The sequence below is a fragment of the Cyanistes caeruleus genome, chromosome 7 (genome assembly GCF_971803275.1).
Source record: "Cyanistes caeruleus chromosome 7, bCyaCae1.hap1.1, whole genome shotgun sequence".
In the NCBI taxonomy this organism is placed as follows: Eukaryota; Metazoa; Chordata; class Aves; order Passeriformes; family Paridae; genus Cyanistes; species Cyanistes caeruleus.
The window spans coordinates 21593248-21621225 of NC_141707.1; the positions used below are offsets into that span (position 1 = coordinate 21593248).

Genomic DNA, 27978 nt, shown 5'->3' on the forward strand with positions numbered 1-27978 from the left:
ATGTTACTGCAGTGCCATCCTACTCTGTCAGAAAACCATTAAATAAATACTTTTTGGGAGAAATACTTAACTACTTGTGTGTCAACTGTTACTTGACTTTGTCTACACCATTTTTTGTACTGCAGGCAAAATTAGAGAGGAAGTAACTAAAGGCTTTGTTAAAGTACAGATATCACATTTACTGCTTCCTTCGTATTCAATAGGCCTGCCTTTCCTTTCTAGGAAGGAAATTGGAGAGGTTTGACACAATAATGATCCTAAGATTACATTTTAAGGCCTTACTACCTAATTGTTTTCTACATATTGTTCTCTTCATGCCTATACACTAACTGCCTAATAACCTATGACAGTATCTCTCAGAGATGCATGGTTATTTATGAGAGGTCAATGGCATTTTGTTTCCTAAGGAAGTATTTTCATCATTTCTAGTCTTCTTGGACCTCAGTTGGACTTCATGAATTCTCAAAAAACCCAAACCACAACAAAATACTCTTCCAGAACACCCTCCCTCTGCTTCCATCCCAGAATCATCATACAGAGATTATTTTATCTTTAAAGTGCTCCAGGGTAATTTTTAGCACATTTTCCTATGGAAACACAGTTTATACGATCTGAAATATGACTAGTCAGGCCACACCATGCCTTTTGAACTTGTTGCTTACTCTCCAACTGAACTGGACCGAGTGGTTGCGGTCTCAGAGATACCACATTTCTACAGATTTTGTGAAGATAAGCAGGTAAATAGAGAGCCTTCCATGGCAACAAGGAATTCAGTGTAAAAGAAACCCTGATATCCGGCAGTGGAAAACTCACAGAAGATTGTTATGAATATTCCAGCCATAAATTTCAGCCATCCTTTTTGCTCTGGGCTAATGCAATCAGGAGACACAAGGCTACAGGGAGGCTGGCTTTATCCACTGCTTTCTGAACTACATGTTTAAGTCATCAGGATAAGAAACTGGCATTTCTTAATATTGCTTAACACATTTCTTCCCTTTTCTGGTCTGTGTGTTTTAGACGTTTGTTAAAATTAATTTCTTTGTATGTCTGACACTAAGATATTTTGTAGACACATTAGGCAAATAATCATTGAAAATTTCAGAATTCTTTGTGTTGCATTATTTGCTGTCTTTTCCTTAGATACTGGACTTGAATTTTAATTTGTTTCCCTTAGTTTGTGTGTATGTAACCTTCTATTGGCTTTTAGGTCCTTTCCTAGATGAACTCATATAGCTTCTTTGCCTTCATCCTTTGTTCCTCATGTGAGTTTACTATTATTTTTAACTAAATTTTAGTAATTGGTTCTTGTTTTCGCTGTTTTGCATGATTCCTTCCTGTTTTTCAGTTAACCAAAAAGCTCCTAATGAAGCCTTGCTGCTCTCTGTCAGTGCCTACTTTACATCAGGGTAATCTGCTGTTGTGCCTTTAATACACTTTGTTCAGTAACTGTTGGCTCTCCTATGCTTCTGTTTCCTTATGAATTTCTTCCAAAAGATCTACCCACCCGTTCATTCTGCAAGCCAAGAAAAATCCACTTTTGGAAAGCCATACTCTTTCTGTCACTCTATGCTTTCTTTGGCATCATTGATTTTATTTTTTTATGATCAGTTTTGTATTCATATCTTCCACCTTTGTCTCATTAGGAAGCATTAACTGATGAGCTAAATATGCAAAGCAGCCTTTCCTCTCTTATCTCCTTAACTGTCTGAAATCTTAGTACCCTGAAAGAAAGGTTGATCCAAATCTGCTGACTATGGCATTGTTATCTTTTTTTTGGAGGTGTGCTTGGACAGAACAAGGGATAGGACACTGAACTGAGTGGGTGTCAGAACAGCTGGAGCAAAGCAGTACCCCTATTCCCAGCACAGGGGGCATTCCAGAATGATGCAGCAGACCAGCTCATCTGTAGCTGGAAGGGAACAGAGACACAGAATCTGTGATTAGAACACTCTTATCTCAGTATCTAATATTTGATCATCTGTCAGGCTTATTGCTGGTGTTTTGTGGCCAAAATTTGAAAGCCTTATACAGCAATTACAAAAAAACCCTGAAAACAACAACCCTAAACTGGTAAGACTTTTGCCTGAAAAAAGCTTCGAGACATGCCCCATTGCTATTGGAAACCACATACAGACATGGCTCTCTGCAAACACTGTCTGTCTCTAATGGCTTAAAATCAAAGGCAACAAAATAAGCTCCAGGCAAGACAGATACTTCAGGAAAGAAGATATAAGGTGTAAAGAGTGAGACAGAGCTATGAAAGATGTGTGGAAAAGCATGAGCTTAAAAAAACATGGAGAGGAAGCCTCTGACAGATAAGAGGGGCCTGTTTACCTGGGAGCAGCATTGTAAAAGGAATAGTCTGAGTTTAGAAAAAAATTTCAGGGAAGAGCAGACGAGTAGGTTGCAAGGGACATGGGAAAAAAAGTAATATAATAAAATGAAAACAGACAGATGGGAATAAAGAAAGGGAATGTAGCATCCATCAAGATTTTTTTAGGGAACATTTAAAATGAAATTAATTTTTGTTAAAATGACATAAACAAGAAGATTGTAAAACTGTCCTTGATTCTGACTGGAATGTAGCTAATAATCAAAGTAGCTGGAGCTGGAGTCAAAAGTAACATTTCTATGGCAAAAAAAGCCCACAAATTCAGTTTAATTTTTGTGTTTGGTTTGATGGGAAGTTGTTTGGGCTTCTTGGAGATTTGGAAAAAAATCATTATAGCAGAGGTGGATCACTGGATCTGACTAATGGTGATGAAATTAAAGGTATAATAAATGCAGTTTATGACAATGACATAAATGATAAAAATAGATCTGTGTTTACACAGTGTTTGTGTCTAGTTCTTATATATAGGCCTAATGTGATAACATTGTTTTAATTTTAGCTTCTCTGAATCTTGATAAGCTGGTAGGGAAGCTACTTTGCTAGTATATTATTTATGCTTGTTTTTGTTACCTTGCAACTCAGAGTTGCCAGAAAGTGCCATATTAAAAAAAAAATTAAAACATGTAGTGTGGTATGTCTTAAGGATACAGCTCTAATTCAGTGAGCCTCAAAATTGATTTAATCGAGTTCAAAATAACTTTTTCCTATAAAAGTGCTATTGCACTAAACCAATTTTAGAAAACTTTAACTAAACTTTAAAATTAATATTAGTACAATTGCAACATTCCTATTTGCTCATAAATAGAAATGCTTTTAGAGAAACAGGTGCAGAAGCTGTTCCAATCCGAGATGGTGTTCTATCACAGCAATGCACTTGCTGTCACAGTCACGTGGCATTTTACCTTGTAGTTGTGCCAAAACTGCATTCTGAATCTTCTGACCTACAGAACATGGACTGGAAGATTCTAGTCATTATCCCAACCCAGACTGGCCAGAAGCATATTGGTCTGATCCAGGGAATGTCCATACATGTCCTCAGCTGTGTTAGGAGAAGGAAGGACAGAGTGGTCAAGCTACAGATTTCCAGCATCAACCAAGACAGAAGACAGTATTTTTTTCCATTATGTTTTTGCAGCATATTACATTACATCTAACCTAGAAATGTCATAAATACATCATTTTGGTGATGAAATAATTTTGGCATTTTCTACACAAGCTTCTATACCAGTGTATTTATTTAGTTGCAAGAATATTTTTCTGCTATGCTAATTGAATCAGATTGGCTACTGATGTTGGCATAGTTATAGGATGTGTGTAGGTCTTTCTATATATGGGGTAGGTGAGTGCATGTGTATACATATTTTTAAGTATAAAATTCATAAATATTGGCAAATATACAGTGAGGCATACTGTAATAGCTTATGCTTTAAGAAAATACTGCTACAGGTCTATTATCCAGTGCTAGGCTGACAAGGAACTAACAAAGAATTTGAAACCTCCCTTTGACTGGCATTACAAATAATTGAGGGGATAAATCAAAGAATACTTAGTCTTGGTTGCTCTACTTTCTTGGGCCAAGTCCAAGATGGAAGAAAGCTACATGTAAGATAGATGCTGAAAGCATCAGAAGTAAAGACCCTACTGATCTCTGACTCCTGGCATTTCCCTGATTTGTAGCTGACAGAGCCTGATTTAAGTTTGGAAGCATATAGTTTAGCATATAGTTTAGAGCACATTGTTTACTATTTTCCAAGGATATTGTCATTTCTTGTAACTCTTGACTTTCATTCCTAAAAGAACCAGCCTCCTAAATTAAGTTCCTCTTCTACCTCTACTTCTTCCAATCATCTTGTGAATTGGAGGCCTTCCTTCTAACTACTGACATAATTTAAAAATTGTCTTATTTGGAACCTATATGTAAACATATGTTATTCATATAATCAGTTACCTGGTGTGGCCAGTCACTACGCCTTGGTATTGCAGTATCTGCTGCTTGCATGAAGCCTAAGCCAGCTAACAGCAAATTGACTTTGGTGGGAAAAAGAGAAGTAAGATATATGTAGTTATTAAGAACATGTAATATTTGATGTTATTAGACACAAATCTTTCATGAGGACACCAAAATATATTTGGTGCCTATGAATAATGAAAGTGAAGTTCTCAGAATGGGGAAGAAATTGCCATATCTCTGTAACTTATCCCACAGTCTTAGCATATTCTTCCTTAAGAACATGTAAGATAAACTCTGGATTTCATGTGTAATATTCAAAATTATGTCTGTTTTCTAAAATGCATGTGGAAATTTTGCAATTGACATTTGACCTGAGCACACAGTAATCTTTGTAGATGCAATGTAGATGTCTCCAAAAACTCACTCCTGCTGTAATCTTCCTTATTGTCACTATTGAGACCATTAATTCTTTCCTTTAAGCACCTTCCTTTGCTAGCTGCCAGTTAATTTCTCTTACTTCCCAGAAACTGTGAACTTACTGTGATAAAAGTTTCATGATAAGAAATCTTTATAATTATCTTCATAGATATTTCCAGTGACAAAATTGAAAGCTCTTACAGTTTTAATGCTTTTCAGGATTTTGTTGCTTACCTTTTTTTTATCTTTGGAATAAGGAAAATTCCTTATGCTTTTCTGTTCTTCAACTGTCCTCAATTAGAGAGTTACTACTGCCATAAACATTGCTAACTTTCATCTGACACACTCTTATGAGAAAAACAGCACTCAGGCTTTTCACTCCTCTCTGTTCTTCTCTCAATTTTGAGGTCTTCTTCCTGAAGAATTAGCAAAACCAAATTAGGAAAAACCAAATGAGTTTTCTGAGGCTTCACCTATAAGCAAGTTTTCCCATGTAGGTAGGTGTGCAGCCCCTTATTCATTGTTATGCAGAGCAATCCCACTGGAAGTTGATTTCCCTATATATACTACTTCAAGTTATGCCTGATGTTGATGATATGCAGTGTTCACATATACTTTGATAGCTGACTGTTTGGTTCCAAAAAAAACTAGAAGGCAAGGAGAAAGATTTAATATTTATTATATTAAAAAAAATAATTAGTAATACTTAGTACTATTTGAGGTGGATTTAGTATTAAACATTTTGGGCAGGGGATGCTGACTGCTCACTGCTGTGAGAGAAAGGCCATCTCTCTGGCCACTGGATCATAAAGTTTAATTGCCAAATAAAGACAGGGCATTCAAGGAAGAGCATTATGTACATTTACGATGCTATTTGATAAGGGAAGTCTTTTGATATTTGAAATTTCTGAAAGGAACTAATGAAGGTTTTCTCTCCTGCCATAATGCTATTAAATTGATAACACTGAAGCAACATGGCTTTACAAATAAAGAGATACATTTAGATCAGTGTCAACTCTAACTCAGTAAGAAAGTAAGTTTTCTGTAAATTAAAGAGGGGAATATACCCAGCTCCATGTATTCTTGAAATTATAGATGTTGTCTCATCTGGAGATGATCCATATAATTCACACTCTGCTTTCAATCTCTACATCAGCAACTCACAAAACCAGGAGATACAGGTCTACTATGTTACAAAACAGAAACTCAACCCATATTTTGCAACAGGTACTGTGCTCTGCTGGGAAGTCCTTTAGTACATGCCCACTTACTCCTGGTCCCTCTATGAGGCATTTTCTAACACATGGCAGAGATCTGATTATTGTTTATAGTGTTAATGTTTGAAAATACAAAAGACACTTTAGGCATTTTTATGATATTTAAACTGCATGTCTGGAAGTAGGAAGTAATAAATGGGATCTTCATGGTGTCCTCTTCCCCTAATCAAAGCAAGTAATGCTTTATTTAAACAAGAACTCTCAACTGTGTCAGTGGAATGATTTGTAGGCAGCAGTTTGTAAGCAAAACAGGCAGATAGAATGCTTGCTTATATATGGTTTTGTAAGGATAGCAGGGGTTTGTATTAAGTGGATGCAAAGGGCTGTAAACAAAGAGACAATTTCTTTCACTTACTGTTTTTTTACTTGGCAGATTTTCAAAACAACATGCTCCAGCAGGATATATTAATCAGAAAACAAGGTGCCTGTTCACTTATGCTATCATATGTATTGTGGGATTATGAGTATGTTTTAGTTTTAACCTAGCAAGAATATTCTATACCAGTGGCTAAGTATTAATATTGCAGTCAAAGTGAACTATCACTGTTTTACTTCATTCCCAAATACTGGAAATTTCCTGATGTAATTTGCTTCCATGAAGTCTGAGAAGTCTTTAGGATCAAGGCCTTAAAAGCAAGTTCTTGTTGAAATATCAGATAATTTCTCTCTTAAAAAAAAAAAAAATAGAAGAAAAAAAAAACCAGTATAGCTGTTACTAGATATATGTCCTGGAACAGACTTGTTTAGCAAGTAAATGTACTAATTTTTACTTTAAGTTAATACCAAATTGCAAGGAAACTTCCAGCTATGCTGTATACTTGTGGGAGGTGAAGAAGATCTTAGATAATTTGACAGATGTCACTTTAAAAGGAAGAGACAGAATTAGTAATATATGTGTTGTGCAGAGAACTGCAATCCAACATTAGTAATCTATTCCTGTAATTCTCAAATAGAGGGGAAAGTAGGTTAGTAGATGGCCAGGATGTCTCCACACAGCAACCACAAAATAAGTGCCATGCCTGAGTGATGAATATATTCTTCATATACACAAAATGCAATATATCTGCAACTTGTGATTTTTTGTAAGTAATCAAAGTCATTGTTATCCCTGTTATATATAAAAATATACATAAAATGTATTTACCAGTTGCACTGGTAAATTAAAAAGGCTTTGTTTCAGAAGTGACTTTCCATATATCTCACGTTCTCAGTCATGACTATGTTAATTTTAAGGGAAGAAAAACTGAAAAATTCGGATAAGTTTGCACTTAAGTCTTTAAACTCAGGACAGAGAGGAACGGTTTGAAATTTGCCGGGTCGGCGTTGGTTCCCAGCTGGGAGCTCCAGCCTGGTGGTCGAAGCGCGTGAGGTTATGGGCCTGATGCATGGCTTCTGCCCGACTTCCAGTTCATCCGATGGGAGCTCCCGCTCCTCAGCGAAGCGGGTTGCGGCTGGCGGCCAAAGCCTTCTCCCTCGGGACATCAGCTTCTCCCGAGTACCCCCGGGTCTCTGCTGCCACACCGTCGTGTCCGGGAAAAGAACACTGAGAAGCGGCAGGCGCCCGAGAGCCCCCGGAGATGCTGCCTGAACAACGTTCACCTGGCCCGCGATGGGAAGAGCCCGCTCAGCGCTGCCGCTGCCGGCCGCTCTCCCGCAGCAGCGGGCTGGGTTCGCCCGGCGCGGCCGCACGCCGGGGAGGTGCCGGGCGGCGCGGCTCCGGCCCCGGCCGCGGCAGCCGCGCGTACCGTCCCCGCCGCCGCTCCCGCCCCCGCCGCCCCGCCCCGACACCACCATGGCCGTGGCGGCGGGGCGCGGGGGAAGGCGCGGCGGTCGGTGCGGGGGCACGGGCGGACCGTGCCGCCGAGGAAACCGAGACGGAGGGAAACGCCGCGGCCTCAGGGGAGCTAGCTCCGGCTGGGCCGGGGCGGCCAACGGAGGGCCGCCCGCGGGGCGGAAGGTGCGCGCTTGGGCGAGGCAGGGAGGTATCGCCGCGGGCCGGGCGTGCACGGGGAGAAGGGTCAGCCGGCGGGCGGCCGCGAGCCGGCACGGAGGCGGGAGCAGGCGGCGCGCTCGGGCCGCGCCGCGCGATGGGGCCGGGGGCAGGTGCGTGCGCGGCTGGCGCCGCTCCCGCCGGCCGCCCCTGGGCGGCTCCGGCTCGGCGGGGCTCGGCTGGGCGCCGGCGGAGCGCGGCGCTCGCTCGGCTCGCGATCGTGTTTGCGCATGACCCCTCCCCGCCTGCGCCCTCCCCTCCCCTCCCCGGCGGCAGCGGCGGCGGCGGCGGGGAAGGTTGGCCTCAGACACAGGCGGCTGCTCGGCGGCGGCGACGCAGTGCAGAGGTGCGGGCAGGTTGCGCTGGCCCCGCGCCCCGTCTCTCCCGCGCCCCGCCTGCCTCCGGAGCTCGCTCCCAGCCGGCGGCCTCCCCGCGCCGGTGTCGGGCCGGCCCCCCGGCCATGAGCGCGGCGCTGGGTGTCCCCCCGCCGCGCCGCCTTCCCCGCCGCCCCCGGCGGCTGCCGGGCTCCAGGAAAGTAGCTTGATGAGTGTCCAAAGTAGCAGTGGAAGTTTGGAGGGGCCGCCATCTTGGTCCCGGCTCTCCACGTCCCCACCGAGCCTGCAGGGCTGCTCCGCGGCGGCGGCGGCCTCCCAGCTGCACGGCGCGCCGCCCGGCAAGCCGCCCAAGGAAGGTAACCAGCGCGCCGCGGGGCTGCGCGGGGGGCCCGGCCCTTGGGGAGGGGCCCAGCCGCCGCCGCCGGAGGCCGGTCCCGGGCCGCCGGGAAGCGGCGGCGGGAGAGGCCGGTGCCCCCGGCGGCGGCGCGGGGTCAGCGCTGGGCCCGGTGGCGGTGAGCGGAGCCTTGGGCGCTGGGCGAGCGGGGCCCCGCCGCCCCCGCCCGCTCGTCAGCGCGGCGGCGCCTCGTTGTTCCCCCCCGCGCCGGGCCGCGGAGCGGGACCCGCCGTGCTCCCTCCGTCCCCGGGCCGTCCGCCTGCCGCAGCCGCTCGCGTCTCCTCGGGCGGCTGCTCGCCGCGTCCTCCCCGAAATAGGCTCCCCTCCGCCAGCGGCTAAGTAGAAGTGCTGCGCCGGAGGATGCAGCCGCTGTTGCTGGAGGGAGTTGGGCACTTTTGGCATCATGGAGGTGGGAAGGAGAGGGGCCGACACCGGAGGTTCGTCCCCATGGGGGAAGCGCCCTCGGGGGCGGCCGGTTTTGCGGCCAGAAGTGACAGGGCGCCTTGCGGCCGCCACGGAATGACTGCAACTTTCTCCTGTCCTCCATCACGCCTTCGATGATAATATTTTTCTCCTCCCTCCCCTGCTCCTCCCCTCTTGTGTTACACCGACAGCGACAGCAGGGTGTTGTGGGTGGTTGCAGGGAATATCTGTATGAAGGTTATGAGCAAACAAGTCCCTTCGCTGTTCCCTTTCGGGTATTGTCTGCTTTTCTTCCTTGTGTTGTGTTGCCACAAGATGTAGCAGTTATACAGCTAGTGAGTTGCTCGGCGCTTTTAGCTAAAATAACTACTTGCTCAACGCCAGTTAGTGGCGGGGGAGAACTTTTATGCACAGATACTTGCATACCGAGCAGTTGTATAATTTTAATTGATTTGCCCCAGTTTAATGAATACCATTTCTTGTAGCATCTGCAAAACCTCATCGCCCAAGCAGGAAACTTGCTAACTTAAAATAGAAATAGTTGTGAAGATGGGGAGTCTTTGTTTTTAAGTCTTCCTGTAGTTGCTTTTTGGGTTTTCTTGGGTTTTTTTTTTTGTTTGTTTGTTTTTTGTTTTGTTTTTTGTTTTTTTTGGTTGATAAGCGATGTAGGGGTTTGACATCCTGAAACTGTATAATGCAGTCTGGTTTCTCCATTTTCCACACCAGTAGTTGTCAGACTTGTATCACTGTGTGTCACTTTTGCACACGCTCCTGCAGGTAGATTGACATGAAATGCTCTAGAAAATACCTGGGAAGGAATTATGGTATATGTTAAAGATGCTGAGTAAAGTGGCAGGCATTTTGTGCTCATCTTCTCTGGGAGGCCAAAGCTGTTAGAAAAACGACCACCACCAGGCAAATTCTTAGTTTTAAGTTTATTGAGAGTAGGTTTCTTCACAGTTGCAACTCTTGTTATGAATATGCATGCTGGTAATATGTAGGATTTTTTTAGATGTATTTGAAATACCTGCCATACAAGCTTGAAATGATTATTGCAGTATAAATTATGTATCTATTTATTTTAACTAAAAATGGTGGTCCTTGAGTACCTCTATTGAGACAAGAAGAATATTTTTTGTGATGCTCACAATATGATGATTATGCTATTTTCATTTTTCTTTCTTACAACTTATGCTGTTGGATTTTTCTGGGTACTGTAATTTGTATCCTCTAATACAGATTATGGGGTTAAAGGTAATCAAAACCTTGGTGTTTTCTTGGTACTGTAATGTGTTGCATTCACATGGTGTTCCTGGGTTACATTTAAATTGTGTGTTCTCACTAGGTAGCTCTCTTTGAAAATGAGCATAAGCTGCCATGCTTGGGTTTATGTTTTGCATTCATGCTTGTGGGATGTTATCAGCGCATCTTGCTTTATGTATATGCGTTTTATAGAGAAGTATCTTGCCGGAAATCAATAGGCCCTGAAATACAAATACATTAGTATGTTCATAGACATTGGCTTATATATGTGAAAGATTGATGCCAGATTAGACTAATAAGCATGGAATATTTACAGTGCAGTGTGTTTATGGGAGCCTGTGCTGTCATCAATTCTAAACTTGTGACACCTTGTGATGTTAATGGAGCTTGTGAGTTTTGGAGCAGCGCACAAGGCTGCCGGCCCATACTGGATCACAGCTGCATCGCTGCTGGTGCCAGTTTTGAGTGGGTAATATTTACCGATACAGCGCATTTGGCACTGGAGCAGAGCTTCTTTCCCAGCCTGGCCTTCTTGTTTGTGGATTAAAATCCCTTTGGTTGGCTCCTGTGAGCGTTATGTCCTGTTGCCTTTGGAAGTGCAGACCTTCACAGAGTGTACCCTGCATGCTATGGTTGATCTGACCTCCCTTATGAGGGTCTGGTATCAGCTCACATGTCTCACATGGGCATTTGAAGGTTCTGGTTTATTAAGAACAGAAACCCTCAACACCTCGATTTAGGAAGTTAAAAAATATTTTTGGAATCTGTAATAGGAAAAAAGCAAAAAAGACAAGCCCTGGCATATATAACGGTTGCACAAATGCATTTTTTAAAAAATGGCAAGACCTTGTTGATATCAAAAGAGAACTACTTAGAAAATATGGGTGAAATTAGAGGAAATAATATTTTAAAAATATTCTAATATTTATAATATATATAATGTTCTTTAAAAATGAACTGCAACGTTGCAGCAACATTTTCCATTGGTTGTTATCTTCTGTGTTTTTATCTCGAGTGGCCTCATGGTTTTGCTGTATTGATTTGAATTTATGTTTTGAGGTTTTGAAATGAAAAGACTGGGATGGACTTGAACACAGTTACAGCTGTAGGTTTTTACTGTGTAAGAACTATCTTGTGTTTGCATTTTAGTGTAGCGTGTAAATGTCTGTCGTTCTGTCAGTTGTTTTATATACCCATAACTTACGTGTGGTATATGTGGTCACTTAAGAGCCCTGCAGTAGATGTTATCAGGAATTTAGGAGGACTGTTATGTGGTATTATTTTACATACTGTATGTGTGGTTGTGTGACTGAATCTTGTGCCATAGCTCACCTAATTTCAGTCACACAATTTCCTGTTTGAAGTTTCTTGACTTTTGTCTGCTTTATGTGTGTAACTGAAAATATTAAAGCATATACCTGCAAAGTGCTGTTTTGTAAATAGAGAATGTTCAGGCTAGTGCTGACAAGGCAGAGTCAGAAGAGATTCCATGGATTGCCTTGGGTTGGAAGGGACTGTAGATGAAGGATCATCTAGTTCCAACCCCCTGCTATGGTCAAGGACACCTCCCACTAGATCAAGTTGCTCAAAGCCCCATTCAGCTTGGCCATAAACACTTCCAGGGATATGGCAGGCACAACTCCACAACTACTGGAGGGTCAAGCTGTTCCAGAGTCTCACCATCCCCAAAGTAAATAATTTATTCCTAATATCTAATCTAAATCTACTCTATATCAGTTTACAGCTGTTGTTCCTTGTCCGGTCCCTTCATGCTCTTGTAACAAGTCTTCGTCCAAGTTTCTGATGGGCCCCCTTTAGATACTGGAAGGTGCTGTGTGGTCTCCCTGGACTCTTCCGTTCTCCAGGCTGAACAATGCCAACTCTCTCAGCCTGTCTGCATAGCAGAGATGTTCCAGTCCTCTGATCATCTTGATGGCCTTTGTCTGGCTTCTTCCAGCAGGTCCATGTTGTTCTTTGCTTTCCAGGTGGGGTCTCAACAGACTGGAGTAAAGGGGCAGAGTCCCCTTCTTTCACATTCTAGACATGCTGCTTTAGGTGCAGCACAGGACATGGTTGGCTCACTGGGCAGTGCTGCAGTGTCTGATAATTAAGCATAATGCTTTGTAAGTTATTTTTTGTATGTGCTGTTATCTTTCAATACTCTGCTAAAAGGAAAATAGAATGCCAAATAGAACTTTGAATTAGAACAGGAATGCAAATTTCAGTTTTCAGATTTGAGCCCAAATTAATAAATGATGTCAAAATGGTAAATAAACTTATGCCATGTATTTGACAGTCTTTGAAGAAGTTATGTTATGGGTAGCAAATTTTGTCAGTAACTTATTTTCCTAAAATTTGATAATTGTGTATTGTTTGTATTTATCATGACCTGAAATGTGGTGGTAGCTGTGTGTCTGAGCACAAAGGTACAGTTTATTTCCTCCTTAAGTTTCCAGTCTAGAAAATGTTTCTAGGTGCCAGGTTGTGTCTGTATGCTACATACAATATATTACTCCGTGAACATGAAAGCAACCTGGATCTTTCTAAAACTTCCAGAGTTGTTTTCTGTTGTTTGTGTGTAGTGTGATACTTCAGCTACTTTATTTGCTTTAACAGGAAATCCTCAGTAAGTTTGTTGGCTTTTATCATTCAGCTATAGATCAAAAATTGTATGGATTTGGCCAGTTTATATGGGAGCAGAGAAAAAAGGAACACTTTTTGTATTTAAAAATGTTGCCATGTTTTTACTCAGAATGAACACAGCAATCATAAAAGTTTATTTAGGCTGGCTGTAGCATGAACAGGTGTTGTCTGAGATTAATGTCATGCCAGTGGCACACACAAATTCTAGCTTGTGATATTATTGCTGGTTTTGTTGAAGATGCGATTCTTGTAGTAAGCTGATGCTTATGCCAAATTCTTTGGAGATCTTGTAACATGTCCAAAAGAGAAATGGGAAAGGAAACCCTATTTAATACAGATCCTTGTTTGAATCTGGTTTTCTAAAAGGCAAGTGCTGTAGCAAATAGAGTAAATTAGTCCTTGGCCAACTGTTTTGTTTTAATTCTGTTTTATTCTGCCTGGAATGGAATTTTCTATTAACCTATTCCATTTTAAATGGAGAGGGAATCAACATAGGGACAGGATGTTTTTATTTATTATCTCCATTCAAATGAAATACTTGTTATTTCTCTCATTCCTTTTTCCCCCTCTATGTTTTTTTCTTGTTTTTTCTTTTGGCAAGTAATTTTTTTCTCCACCAAGCTGAAGTAAACTTGCTTGTTAGTAATAACTGTAGTCTGCAGTTAGTATTGACATTTCTTTGGATTTTCTTAGAGCCTGATAATCCTAAATTACTGCAAAATACTGTTGTGACTGCTGGGAAACACTACCATATATATGTCCATCATAATCAAAGTTCTATAAAATTTTGGTACATTAAGAATTGAGATTATGGAAATATGACAGGCTTAAATAATCCTTTATACTTTTTGTGTTCTTGGTGTAAGGTTGTGTTTTGAAGCAGTACTTGCTCCCAATCCATTTACTTCCATACTAAATTTTTTGCTTCCATGCTGAGCTTTTTTACACAAGAAAAAATGTTAAGTTGGTAAATTCTTTTTATGCAGTAGAGTAGTTCCTGAACTGTAGCTAAAAACCATAAAAGCACACAAGTGGGAGGAGGAAAACCTTGGTGAACTTCTTTCTGTTTAGCTTGGTGTGTTTCAGGTATAAAAGAGGAAAAGGGAAATTTGGGTTGCCAAGTTGCTCTGAGTGGATATGAAGGTGGGTAGGAGAAGAAGAGTGGTCAGGATTTCTGTTGAAAATGCCAGTACTTCAGTTGTGATCGTTGGAGAGCAGTTAAACAGAAGCTGGCCACCATAATATAACCCAGTTTTTCATGTGTTGCATGTGGAAAACTTCTAATAGTTACTGAAAATAACGAGGAACAAGTACTGCACTTTATGTTCAGTACTTAAGGACAAAGTTCGCTAGGAATAGGGAAGCGTTAGTGAGCATCAGAAGGTATTTTGGATCCTACATTTCCCATCATCTTGACTCCATCCTTATTGAGATGCTTTGTTTGGGATAGGAAGTAAGAGTTTGCTTCCCTCCTGGGCACCTTCTCTCTGGAGGTCTTACTCCTTGCTTTCATTCCTGAGCAAAGCACTGGGATATACCAGCAGAAAAATCTTGGCACCTAGGCTTTCCCTGGGAGGATGTGGTAGGTGGCAGGAACATGACTGTTCCACCTCAAACTTATTCCTGGAGGAAGGGAGCAGGAGGTCTTAAGTGAAGTTGGACATGCTGAAGATGCTGGGGGAAGACTGGGACTGTGTGACCCTTTGGGATGGGTCCATGCTGGAGGGATTGACTGAAATCAGAGTGGCTATATTATTAATTTTAATCATGACTTAAATCAGTGAGCAGGAAACCCTGATTAAATAATTGTTTTTAATTTTATTTTGCATTTGTGCTTAATTATTTTTCCTAAAGAAAAGTTGATTCTAATTGGTCTAATTTGATCATACCTCTTGCTAGGCAGGAGGGGACACATCTATATGCATTTATTTAAGGAGTTATGCAGCTTAGATTCTTAATATTTAAGAAACGTAATTCCCCATGCTTTGGACAGCCTTTAGCTAACTTTGTTAGTTAAATAAAACTAATTCTAATTGTGTTACATACATAATAAGGAACAAATATATCCAAATGTGCTTTGCATTTAAACCAGATAAAGGAGAATTGTGTGTAGTTTGTGAAATGAGTCAATCACTTTCGGTCACCATGCCTTGCAAAATTTGGTATTAATAGATCAAATCCAGTCACCAGTCTTTTGTGTTCTTCATTTGGAAGAGAAAGCCAGGCTTTCAGAGTTGTCAGTTCCCCTTTAGCTGTTCTGAGAAAACCAACTGCTGAAGTGGTTGGACAAATGAAAATGGCCGAAGCAGTTGCTGGTGAAAGCTGATCAAGTGCTTTAAAACTCCATTTCAGGCAGCTCACCCACAGCTTCCAGTGATGTGATGGTCTGTCTGCCAGCAGAGCACTGAAGTTTATAATGTTTGAATGTATTTTACTCTTTTATGAATTTAATAGATCATAAACCTTAAACCTCACCATAGATTCTTATTGCTTCAAGCTTCAATTAAACATTTGGTGCTGAAGCGTATTTTTAAAAATACACAAAGAAAAATTACCTGCCTTGTGCTCAATAGCTTTGTCTCTGACAACTGTCCTCCAAGGATTTAGAGGGACAGCTAGTGATTGTTGATTGACTGCACAACTGTGACAGGAATCTGGTCACTTCAGAGTGGGAAAGTTAATTTACTGGAGCTTTTATGTGAAACTGGACATCACAGAGAAGGCTGGTATTCCCTAGGACCACCTCTGCTTGCTGAGATGTGGCAGCAGGAGCATTAAGCAAGATATCTCACCTCATCATATCTGCAGTTTTAAGTAGGTGGAAACTTAAGGCTGCAGTGCTTTCTTTATAATGTCCTTAAGAATAAAGCATTCTGAACTTCATATTTTAAGAAATGGGGATGGTGATAAACTCCAAAGTGCCTTTTACAGGAAATGAAGCCTGACCGTAGTTATTTGGGGGATTGAGGAGTACTGCAGTCCATTTCTATGGACTTCTAATAGATCTATACCTGTACAAGAAAAATAACAAAGTTTTTTGAGAAATAAAAGAAAGCCTGATGCTTTTAGAAAAATCTGTTGTGCGAAGTCACGCATCTCCAGCCTTTTAGCTATTTAATTTTGTAAGTACCTTGAAGTGAAAGCATGTAGATACTTGAAGCACCATGTCTTGCATCTGTAACTTTTGGTGATTGCTTTTTTTTTCTTTTTTTTTTTTTCTTTTTTTTTTCTTTTTTTTTTTCTTTTTTTTTTTCTTTTTTTTTTAATAAGTAAACAAATTTCTGAACTATATGCTGAAGGACAAGAAATTGGAAAGTAATCTTACAGGTAAATATGAGTTTCATAAGTCCTGCAAGTCTGAAATAGTATAATTTAGATCCTGGTCTTCCTACTGTGGGACTGTGATGCTCTTGGGATCACGTAGGCTGACCAGCAGAGGTGTTTCCCATTTCCGTTCTCCACCATGGAACTCTTCGGCCTCTTGGTTCTATGGAGACAAACTCAGATGATGCTACAAATAGGATTTGTAATACTTTGTTTCACTCCTGTGGTTTAGACTAATCCAACCTGTACGCTGCATAGCTGTATTTGGTAAATATTGTTTTTTTTCTAGTTAATGCTATGTTCTCGTAAGTTCCACAGTTTTGTTCTAAATTTTACAACAGTACTTTAGCCAATTTTAGTGTGTGTCCTTATGCCCTCTTGCTACTACTTTGCCTTTCAAGGATGTTGTAGCCTATGTTATTTCTTACATTTTTCTTAGTAAAAGTGATGAGAGAAGTAGTGTCCTTTAAGAAGTTGATATTTTCATTATAAAGCAATTGAAAATAAAATCCACACATTATTGATAATCGTCACTTTAACATCTGTAGAATACACTTTAACATCTGTAGAATACTCAAGTGTGGTGGTGGTGGTCTAGGGAGTGTGATTATCTTTGTAAAGCAAGTTTTTTATTTTAACTGTGATAGCAGTGATTATGAGGAGTGGTTTTATTGGTATTACTAGGGTTTTTGGGTTTTTTCTTTTTTTTTGGCAATTCAGTTATTTCTTGAGCTGGTAGCTGTTTGGTAGTGTCTTTGATACATGTTTTAGAAACTTCTTGACTATTAATTTAATGTCATGGTTTAGTTTCAGTAGTTTTAGTCACAATACTGAGGTTTGGTAAGAGGCTGTCTCATAAGCTCTCCACAAGCTTTAACTTGAATAAAGTGGAGTAATTCTTCTTACAGTACTTGTGTTCTTAGTCTTATGAGGGGTCATTATGAGAAGTGGGATTTTAATATTTTAAAGTTACAAGTAGGATTGAAATAGAGGTAATTCCTGAAGATGCAGGTGTAGAATTTTAAAATGAGATTAAAAAAAAAGCACTTTCTGCTGCGCATGTTACGGCCTCAGTATGTGGTTGCTTTTTTGAAGGTCACTGCTTATTTAATTTACTTATACAGTCAGATTGTGTATTGTCTCTTTGTAATTAAATTGTATTATTAAATGATTATGATACAAATAGTGCTTAAAAGGAGTTACACCAGTATTCAAACTGAAAAGCAAATGTCATGTTGGTCTTCCTTGTTAGGTGGTACTTTGGATTCTGCATCCATACATGATTTTTTTTCAGTTGCTTGCTTGATACATGCTACCATATCCAAAACATGCAAGTGGTGACTATTAAGGAAGCAGCATTTTTATGTGTCCTGAATGTACACATTTTTATATATACACAAACCTTTGTATCAGTGAACGATTCTGTCATTAGAAATACTAATATTGCTGTTAGGACCCTGCCTTTCACAAAGTAGTCTCATAAACAAGCTAAATTTACACAAAGATTTCAGCTGCTTTTTATTTAAAAATTTCTAAATTCCTGTTTATTGTTACATACCTCTTAAAAACTTGTTTCATTTTCTCAAATGTGTAATTTTGTTAGATTTGATTATGATTGCAGATAGTACAAAGTTTGGCCGTTGGATTAATCACGCTAGTTTTGCCATATCATGAGTTTTAGTTTTTGGTATTGTTTGCTTTTAAACAGAACAGAAATGTGTAAAGTTCAAAACAACCTGGTTGTGTATTAGATGATACATTAATATTGTGTTTCTTGTATTTTCTCCCTATTTGTTATACTTGTAACATATATCATAATTTGTGTACAAAAGAGTGAAGCTATGACAGTGAATCTCCAGTAAATTACCCTAACAGTGACAGGGTTTGGGTTTTTTCCCTCTTTGTTGTGTGATTGCTAGTTGACCTGATTTATTCTTTTGGCTAAATCACAACGTGCTGTTCTCTGAGCCTTTCACTAGTTTTTTTCTTCCAGAGAAATGCAAACAACAGGCACCAGTTTCTGCCAGCATCTGACAGCACCTTACTGCTGTTTCCCTTAAATCTTTCTCTTCAAGTTTGTTCAAACAGGAAAACAACGGCAACAAAAAAAAACCCCAAACCAACCAACCAACAACAACAAACCCCACATAAAACCAAAAAAAGTATATTTATACTGCTATTTTTACTATTTTTTGTATGTTGTTCTTGTGGCTTTGAAATTCCATCTTTCCAAGGGAAGTAAGCAATGAGGCAGCAATACCAGTGACTGTCAGAAGCTGCAGAATTTTGGAGTGTGCCACCATCCCTGGGTGGGATGTGTGCTCTCTCCTACACCACCAGGTCACTCAGCCTGCCTTCTCCCACTTTCCAGTTTTCCTTCCTGACTGGTGCTGGGCGCTGTAAGGGTGACCTCCAGTACCATCCCAATTCTCTAAGCAATGGTCTTCCTGCTCAGTTTTCATTTGTGCTTGCTGTTGATATTGCTGGCAGGAGGGCAGTCTTTAGGTACAGGGAGTGCGTTGGTGCAGTAGGAGCAGGAATCTTCTGGATGTTCGACCTCCCACGCTCAGCCAGAGGTGTGCTCAGTGACACAGTGGTGCAAGGATGTCCCCAGGAAGCTCCACCTGTGTCCCACATGCATCATCATGCAGGAGCTCTCCTGTTGTAGTGCTGGCAGCAAGAGTGAGTGCTTTGTGCACATAGGATTTCCCAGTCACAGGCACCTGTGTCTAGAAAGACTGGAGAGGAATGCTTGTTTATCTGAGGTGTCAAAAGTTGTCATCACCAGTTACCACTTGAGAAAAGGTGAAACCCAGTTTTAAGGTTGTTGTGGGTAATAGTTCAAATGAGAGATTTTTGGGAAATAACAGATGTTGCTAGTGTTTTATCAGTCTAATGAAATTGCTCATGCTTTTTGAGATTTAAGTTAAGACAGGTTGTTAAAAATGCTTTTTGTTACATTCATTGAGTCATGGAATTTATTTGGTTCATTGTATCAATGATCCAAAGACAGTCAGTGGAAGAGCTTGTTTCTGAAAAATTAGCCATTTTTAGTGGAATTTTCTCATTTGGTAAATAATCTTGTTAGCATGTAGTATCACAGAATGGTATTTTGTTGTATGAAATCAGTGAATCAGTGTTTCAGTTAACTACCAAAATAGGTAGTGTGACACTCTATTAGGGATGGAAACGTTTTCATTAGAGACTAGACTGATGTTATTTTAACACTTAGACCCAAACCTGCCTGATGCACTCGGTTATTTGTGTTATTTGCTACTTTGTATTTAAAAGTTTTCCCATGGTTAGACTTTATCACGTCTTGATGTTTACTGTGGCAGTGCAGGAGCTGAAAGCTCTGGGGACTGCCAGCCGTGGTAGCTCCTGCTGGGCACAGCCAGGGCGAGGAGGCCAGCTTCCAGCTCAACCTGTTTGCTCCTCAGGGAACTGCTGTTGGTGAAACTTTCTCCTTACTGATGTGTTTTTATTCAGTTGCTTTGAACAGTGCTCAAGTTCTTGTCACTGAGACAGCTAAAGCAGCAGTCTGGGGTGGGGGGTGTGGTGCATATGCTGGGTACCCCCATGCACCTGGAGACTTGTCAGGGCCTTGGCCGTGTCTAACTGTAAGGCAGTGGTCTCATTTGGGCTCGCTGTGTTTTCTTACTGATGGAGGTAAGCCATCTCAATGATGGTCTGGTTCTGGGTCCTCTCTGAAGTCCATCATATGTTTGGTGATTGATGTATTCAGTTTTAAAGCATTTTCCATGTGGTTAGCTGGTGTTTAGTTACCCCAAAGTGGATCAGTCGTGTTAAATGTGCGCCAGATAAAAGACTTCCCAATTTTTCAGATGTTGGTAAGGTGTGCTGCTGCCTCCCAGTAGCGTGGTCTGTTCTGTCCCTGTTAAGTCGGCTGCAGGAAGTAGGCTCCACAAAGGCCGCTTTAACCATCCAAGGGATTTCATGGTACTCCCCTACCTCTGGTGTGAGCTATTTTAAGGAGAAATCCTGCTTTATATCCTGTCAGATGGGGAGGAGAGGTTGGATTCGCTCCTATTTTTTGCTGAAATTATGCCTACAGTGGTCCACAGAAGGCAGTGTAATATCCTTATCCCTTAAGAATAAAAAGGCAGTAGTACTGTGAGTGTTCAGGCACTTCTACATGGTGGATGATGTTAATTACAGATGAGTATTTTTACTGGCGTCTTGAAGTATGTTTTGAACATATACCTGAAAGTATTATTTTGTTTCTCAATTTGTGATATCAAAGACTTATAACTCTTCTCTTTCCTAATTTCTGGTTGCCCTTAGGGCTTTTACTGCATTTACGTTTTGAAGTTTTATTCATGTGATTACAGACTATGTTCCACGAGGTTCGCTTAGCCAGCAAGATAGGCAGTTCTTAGGAAGGGACTGTATTGAAAGGAATGAAAATCCCTTCTTTTTTTTTTTCTTCTAAAACTTGAATGAAAGTGATAGTATAGCAGAAAAGAAAGCTGGTTTAAAATTAGGCAATGAGCTTTGGATAGGAGAAATGTCTGTAATGCAAATTTCTTTAATGATAATGCTGAGCAAAACTAAAACTGAATTTTTGACAGATGATTACATAGGATGTTTCTTTGTATGTGAACTGAGTAAAAATGTTCAGTACTCAAAGTTGCAACTGAATTCAATGTATACTGTTGGTATCAACAGGCTTTGTAGCTGTGCTGTAAGCAGTAAAAAGCTTGAAATATTTCCCCCCACCATAGCCTTAAACTTAAGTTTTTTACTGATTCGTGCATCATTTAATGCAAGTATTTCTTGATCTATAGAATGGAAACAATGCAGCAAGGTCCCAGAAAAATGTACGTGTAGTCATTAATATGCCAGCTCTGTGTGTGTGTGTAATTTGTCTAGCCATGTTCTGAGAGTCTCCTCCCTACAAGGGACTTTGAGGAAATGAGTTTCTTCCCATGTTCAGTGAAACTTGGATTGTTTAAGATGTAAATTTAAAAAAAACAAACCAACCAAAGTTTGGTTCCAACCTGAAGGAACAGTAGCTAATTGCTGGCTTCTCTGAGCACCGCCTAGACAAGGTGCCTCCAAGGGAAACCAGTGAGCCATCTCACAGGTAGCATGGCCCTCTCGGTGTAGGGGACAGGATCCCTGTTGCACAAGCGGTGTGGTGCTGTGGTGGTTTGTGGTGGATCTTGTGATTCTGCAGTCTAAATGTCTTATATACATTATTTTTGTTTCTGTTTTATGTGGTTTCTATGCTATGGTATTTTGAAAAAGGAGGAAATCAATGGTGTTACTGGTGGTTAATACCTTTTTCTTAAAACGCTGTAGTACGAAAGCCAAAATATTTCATGTATCTTGTAATTACAATTAGCTATGAATTTACCGTCCTAGTTTAATCTTAGAGGTGTAATGAGCTTTTTTCATGTTGGATGTTAAAATTGTATGGAGGCTGATGTTCTAGTTGATCACAGTGTAATAAGTGAAATAGATGAATATGTTCTGAAAGACTTATGATTTGCTTTTTTTTTAGTTTCTTACTTAAAACATTTTCTTTGCCATGTAAAACCAATATAGATTAAGAGTTAGGTACTGTGGTCAGCAGTTTGTCTTGTGTGCTCCAGGGAACAGAGCACTTGCCTCAGGGGTCAGTGGGCTGTCTGTACTTGGGAGATTTTGAAGATCATGAGGGTAGAAATGGCAGTAGGAGCTACAGAAGTAAGGAGATTAGGAAGTTCAGGGAATTAACAACTGAAATACACTTAACACAAATGCAGCTTTCAGGTACTAAATGACTGCTATTGTTACTCAGAAAAATAAATTTATTATATTAAATTGTTGAGGGGTTTTGGCCTGCCTCTCTACCTTATAGGTAACTTCAAAAATATTTATTTGGGAAAAAGCTGCAACATCTTATATGTCTTCCTTCATAGGTTACTTTTTCTCAGAAGGGTGAGAACCAAAAGCCCTATGGGAAGAGACATTGCTTGCTCTGTTCCTGCTCAAAAGGTGACCTCTGCTTATAACTTCCTTTCCACTCCTTCTTCAGATAGCAGGAGCTACTGTTTATTTTTGATATGTGCAAAAGGCCTGTGCCATTTTAAATTCTTGCAGAACAGCCATTTTGTGAACTCGAGTGTTTAGAGCTCTCGGTTTGCTTCCTTATAACTGAATACTGCAAATAAAATGTTATACTTTCTGGTATTTCTCTAGGTAGATGTTTCTTCTTCAGGACTGCTCCTGGCTTTTAGTCCTTTTCAGCACAGAAATAAATGGAGGGATGGAATGTAGTGAGCCTTTTGTTCAGAGTGGGATGCATTGGAGGGTATCACAAAACTGGTGTTATCTTGTGACCTGTTAGTCTGCATCGCCAACAAGTGACCCATGAACTTGCAGTGTGCTTCTCCCTGCTTGCTGCCTCTTCCCCAAGGGGACAGGGAGCGTCTGGTTTTGCAGCAAATGAAGCTGAAATGGGCAAATTCTGCTGCTCTCTTTCTGTTTGGATACCTTTTACAGAGTTGCCTGGAAGCAAGAGTAATTGCCGCACATATCTCTACATAGATGAAGAGGGAGATGTAGAGATAGGCAGGCAGCACGTCACCCACATCTGTGCAACCCAGGCTGTTAGTTTTTATCTCTCTTGACATAATGTTGTGTTTGAGGCAGATGTTTGCTACGTAGACAGGCAGTCTTTTAGTGTTCTGCCACAGATGTCTTGCATAACTTTGGCCAAGACAATAGGTACTTTCTGTAAATTATAAATAGGTTTTTCTTACCTTATAGAGGGGTTGTAAGCATAAACTTGTCTGTGCATTGTATATCTGTTTATTGTAGTGGGAGTAGTACAGTGTAATACATCAACATTGATCCTGCTCTATAGGACACTAGGAGGGACTAGTTTTGCTTTTTGTTAACAAGTGCAGCCCAAAGGGATGCAATCATATTTTCTTTTAACTTTTCTTCTGACTTTGTAGCATACAGTCATAAAGCAACGTATTTAGTGGCATCTTTTTCTTAACCAGAACACTGAAAGAAAAGTTGCTGCTTTTGACCTTGTAACTGTGTAGTGAATCATCCCTTTCCAGGAAAAGACTGCATGGAACCTAGATAGGATTAAGACTTTCTGGGAGACTTTAGAGAGGTTAGGATCACATTTATTCGTTCACAGACTATAGTGGACAGAGATGACAAGAAACACGAGGTGGATGTGTTAGCTGGCTATCCAGTTGCTGCCAAAACTGACAGTTGTCTGGAACAAAACTTTATTAAAAGCACTTTAAAAGAGAGCTTTGTATCTCTGATTATTCCGTCACTGTAGCAGATGTTCAAGTCAGACGTTGTCATTAAAAATGAATTTTCCTGAAGATGCATTTGTTTTTCAGTATCTATATATTTGTTCTAAATGGACTAAATTCTTAGAGCAGTACTTTAGACAGTGAGAGTTAACTAGTTAATAAATCTGGTCTCCAGTGGGATCACTTTCTTTATCAGTGAAGAGTGCAAAATGGTCAGCAAGAACCTATTTTTTTCTGTTTCTTTGTAACATTTGGGCACTGGCAGCTTGCTATTAAGTGGTGGAAGTTTGTGTTGTTGAAAAAAACACCAAAATCCTTCTGCCAAATCAGAACTTGCTCTTGGTGGTCTAGAATAACATAAAGAACAGTTGCCACTGAGGAATCCAGACCATTTAAAAAAGCAAGTAAATGTGACACTTGGGATGATATAGCAACAAATTTCAAAGAAATGGGTACCATTCTTTGTAATGTTCTGTAATCCTGTGTTCAGGATATCACCTGTGTAGTTTGTATATGTTCAGAGTGTTGACTTGTCAGGCTTGTTCTGCATGTGTAACCAGTAACTTGAAATACCTGGTTTTAGCAAATTTTTTATTATCTAAACTCATTATTGAGGACTATGAGTTCAGAATAACTTTTATAAATTAGGGCATTTCCAAAAGGGATATTATTCACGGTTGCTACTTTCCCTTAGTGTATTTTTTATAGTGGCTTTTCTGTTTTATTGATAGAGGAGGGCTTTCATGATGGGGAAGGATATTGCAGACTGGGATTTTGACATAGGAAGTACACTCTGATCTTGCCCAATTCAGTACTGTTTATAAGAGCCTAGAAGGGATTACTGGACATGGAGAGCAATTTTGGATGTGGGGAATTACTCTTCCAAGTGGACTATTCTGCAGTGGGGCACAGCATGTGTTTCTGTTACAGTGCCTATGAACTGATCTATTGAATTCAGTAAAGGTGTGCAAAGGAGAGGAGAGAATACAGTGATACCTGTCTTCAAAATGTAGCCTCCTAAGTGTCATTGAGGGGTGGCAATTCCAGATAAACAGCTTTATTTATTTATTTATTTATTTATTTAGACATATTAGTAATACGGAAGTACAGAATCATCAAGGTTGGAAGAGACCTTAAAGATCATCCAGTCCAATCATTAGCCTAGTGCTATCATTGAAACCATTTTATATCACTCAGATCCAGACACCCCTTAAATATCTCCAGGGGTGGTGAATCTACCACCTCCCTGGCCAAGTTATTCCAGTGCCTAACTGTCCTAAAAGTGAAAAAAAAAATTGCAATATTTAATCTGAATTTCCCCTGTCTCAGCTTAAGGCCGTTTCTTTTGGTCTTCTCACTGAAGGCACCACAGAAGAGACCAGCCCCACCTCACTACAGCATTCCTTGAGGGACTTGAAGAGAGTGATGAGGTCCCTCCTGAGCCTTCTCGAGACTAAACAAGTCACTCAGCCATTTCCCATAGCACAGGTTTTTGACACCATTCATGAGCCTTGTTGCCCTTCACTTGACATGCTCCAGTACCTCAATGTTCTTGTTAAAGTGAGTGGCCCAGAACTGAGCACAGCACTCACGGTGTGGCCTCACCAATGCTGGGTACAAGGAGAAATACACTGTGCGTTCTTTCAGTTGTTGTTTGTCCCTTCGTTCATCACATTATTCAACAGACTCAGGAAGGACCTTGTCGTGGTTCTGTTGCTCATAGCAGTATTTGCTATGCTAACGCTTCCTGTACACCATGCACATAGAATTATATTGAAAGTCTGAGAAATGGGTAGATAGATACCATGTTGAATGTTCTGTGCTATATCTTATCTTCTCTTTATTAATTATTTCATACTTACATCCTATCACTAATACAAAACCCCCCGACACTGCAAAAGTAATGGCATAATAATTTCTGGGGCAAGATGAGAAAAGTTTGATTGGTGAAGAATTCCTTCAAGAAAAGCTGCCAGAAGGGAAGATCTGGCTAAAAACGGACCTATTATATGGTTTTACATGCCAAAAAAAACTAACTGTTGATTCATTTTCTGAATAATGAATAAAATTGAAATGAGACACAGCATGCCATTGTTTCAATGAGTATTGTGAAAAAAACAACTTTCAGACCATCAGTATTGTTAATTTAGGCTTCAGTCTTTAAAGCTGTCATAGACATACCTGGTTTTATCATGTTTTATGCTTTGTTTAAAGGTGCTCATTCAATTGTGGCTTTTTTTTTTTGCTTTTCAGGTCTGTCTTTTACATTACTGTTTGTCTTTCTTGGGTACTGCACTGCACTTCAGAAAGGTTATGTTTACATCTGTGCAGTTGTCGTCTGTGGAATTGAAGGGGAAGTGTAATTTCTCGTACGCAATACATAGGGGAAATACTGTCACTCAGAAATTTCTGAGAATTCTTTATCAATTCAGGAGGCCCAAGCATTACTCTTGAGCCAGGTGTGTCTTTGAGGTTGTGCTTCCAGGGGGCTGGATTGGTAGAGGGACTCGTCGGGAACGAGGTGTTGCCTGGGACAGGGTTGCATGCCTGGTTTAGCCCCAGTTACAACAGAAAAGACCCCGGGGATCTGTTGTCCTCTCTGTTGTATGAATCACTTGCTCCCTGAGCTCTGAATGAGCCATTCTGAGCTACCATCCTTGTGGCATATACCCACTCGCATGAGTATATGTTGTTGGTCTGTGGCCAAATTAAAGCATTGGTAGGCAACTTGTAAATTCATCTCTGCCTCCGCTGCCTACAGCCATCTGATGAGACACATAATCCTCAAGAGATCCCTAGAATATAGCGCCTAGCTGAAGGCAGAGAGAATTAAACGTTCTTAAATTGTTACCCACAAATGTCTCCTAGCTGGTCTTGGAGTTGGCCCAAGTGCTTTATTCATAAGTCTTTCTTCAAGGTGTTGGCAGGGGTTCCCTCAGAAACATATTTCTCTGTAATTCTCTTCTCTTTTCCAGGTTGTTGGCCACAAAATCAAAATCCAAAAAACTGGCAGCACAGACATAAAGTCTAAAGATCATTACAATTTTTTTTTTTTAAGTTAAATAATTGATTTCTGTTGTAGAATGATTAGCAGAAAATTACTTATCTATCCAGCAGCCAAAGTTTTCTTTATTTAAGATCAAATTTCTGGACTGTTGAACTGTTGGGAAAAGTGAAATAAACAATGTCCAAGAGCTACAGTAATTTTAAAATGATTTCTAAAAGGAAATAGACTGCTGCATCTTGGGAGAGAAGGAACATGGAATATTTTCCTGTTCTTTGGGCACCAGAAGAATTAATTTTGATTAATCCAGCAGCCTATCCAAAATGCATTTATTTGTCAGCTTTTTAGTCTATGGGAAGCTGGTTAGAAGTTACGGTGTTTGGGGGTGTTTTTTCTCCACATCAGAAAAACCTTTAATTCTCTGCTTAGTATTTTAATAAGTTTCTATCCAGCAATTATAAAACTGTAATCAGCATACATAAATTTATAATATTTGTCCAAAACTGCTGTCTTTTTATGTTCATATGAAACTCTTTTTCTTATACTTTCAGATTTTCCACAGTTGTGGAAAATTCACAGCTTTTTTAAGCCAAAATTTGGCAGTTAGATTATTTCCCTCCCACAGGTTTTACGTAGACCAAAGCCTGATCTGTCTGCTAATCATCTGTCTTTTACCCTTCAGTCCCTTTTAGATTAATAAGAAAAGCCTGTTAAGTTCACCTAGGCACCTTAGCAGTGGCAGGGGGGGTGTCTGCTGTGTTATGTGCTACAGTGTTCTCAGGTGCTGAGAAATACTGCATTTTCACTGGGCTTTAAAATGACTCTCGATTAATTAAATGGATTCTGTTTTTTCTTTACCCTAGGCTTGGATATGTCTCTCTGTCATTAGGCTTTTCTTACCTTTTATGATCTTTTCAAAAGGCTAGTTTCACTTGAACATCAGGATATATTTTTATCCTTTCCTGTTTCATCTACTGCCACTGTTAGCTTCAGATACAGCTAAGGTTTTCAACTTGAATGTAGTATGCTGAACTTTTTCATGTTACCTGTTGTTTGGAGGTTACAGTAGCTACATAGTCTTCTGTACAAGAAGTTAATCTTGTTCCTTGGGAAGTCGGTGATTTTAAGCATTTCTAAACTCCCAGGGTTAAACTTTGTCATGAGTAATCTGTAGCTGTTTGTTAAGTATTTTGGAATAGCTGTCACCCTGGGGCATTGGTAAGTAGTGTCCTCTAGGCTTTGGATTGTCTGGACATAAATATAGTTCCAGGATTTT

The 27978-nt window shown here is 40.4% G+C and overlaps 1 protein-coding gene and 1 long non-coding RNA gene across 12 annotated transcripts in view; one reads left to right on the plus strand and one right to left on the minus strand.

The window, feature by feature from the left end:
• Nucleotides 1–1570: 1570 nt before the first annotated feature.
• On the minus strand, nucleotides 1571–5176 carry LOC111932095 (uncharacterized). The gene is made up of 4 exons (XR_002865914.2): nucleotides 4995–5176; nucleotides 4341–4420; nucleotides 3295–3431; nucleotides 1571–1909 (listed from the first exon to the last, which is right to left on the minus strand). It is a non-coding gene; the product is annotated as an uncharacterized LOC111932095 (long non-coding RNA).
• Nucleotides 5177–7844: 2668 nt separating this feature from the next.
• TLK1 (tousled like kinase 1) overlaps nucleotides 7845–27978 on the plus strand; it is a 67117-nt gene continuing 46983 nt past the window's right edge. The window contains exons 1-2 of one of the 11 annotated variants that reach the window (XM_023931022.2): nucleotides 14282–14468; nucleotides 16356–16412. In XM_023931022.2, coding sequence (XP_023786790.2) covers nucleotides 16376–16412 — 37 coding nt within the window. In that variant the 5' untranslated portion in view covers nucleotides 14282–14468; nucleotides 16356–16375. Of the gene's footprint in view, nucleotides 7995–8044; nucleotides 8719–8876; nucleotides 9194–14270; nucleotides 14668–15822; nucleotides 15900–16355; nucleotides 16413–22277; nucleotides 22413–27978 lie in introns of those variants that run through there. The other 10 variants (XM_086896864.1, XM_086896868.1, XM_086896866.1 and 7 more) reach the window with 10 other exon arrangements.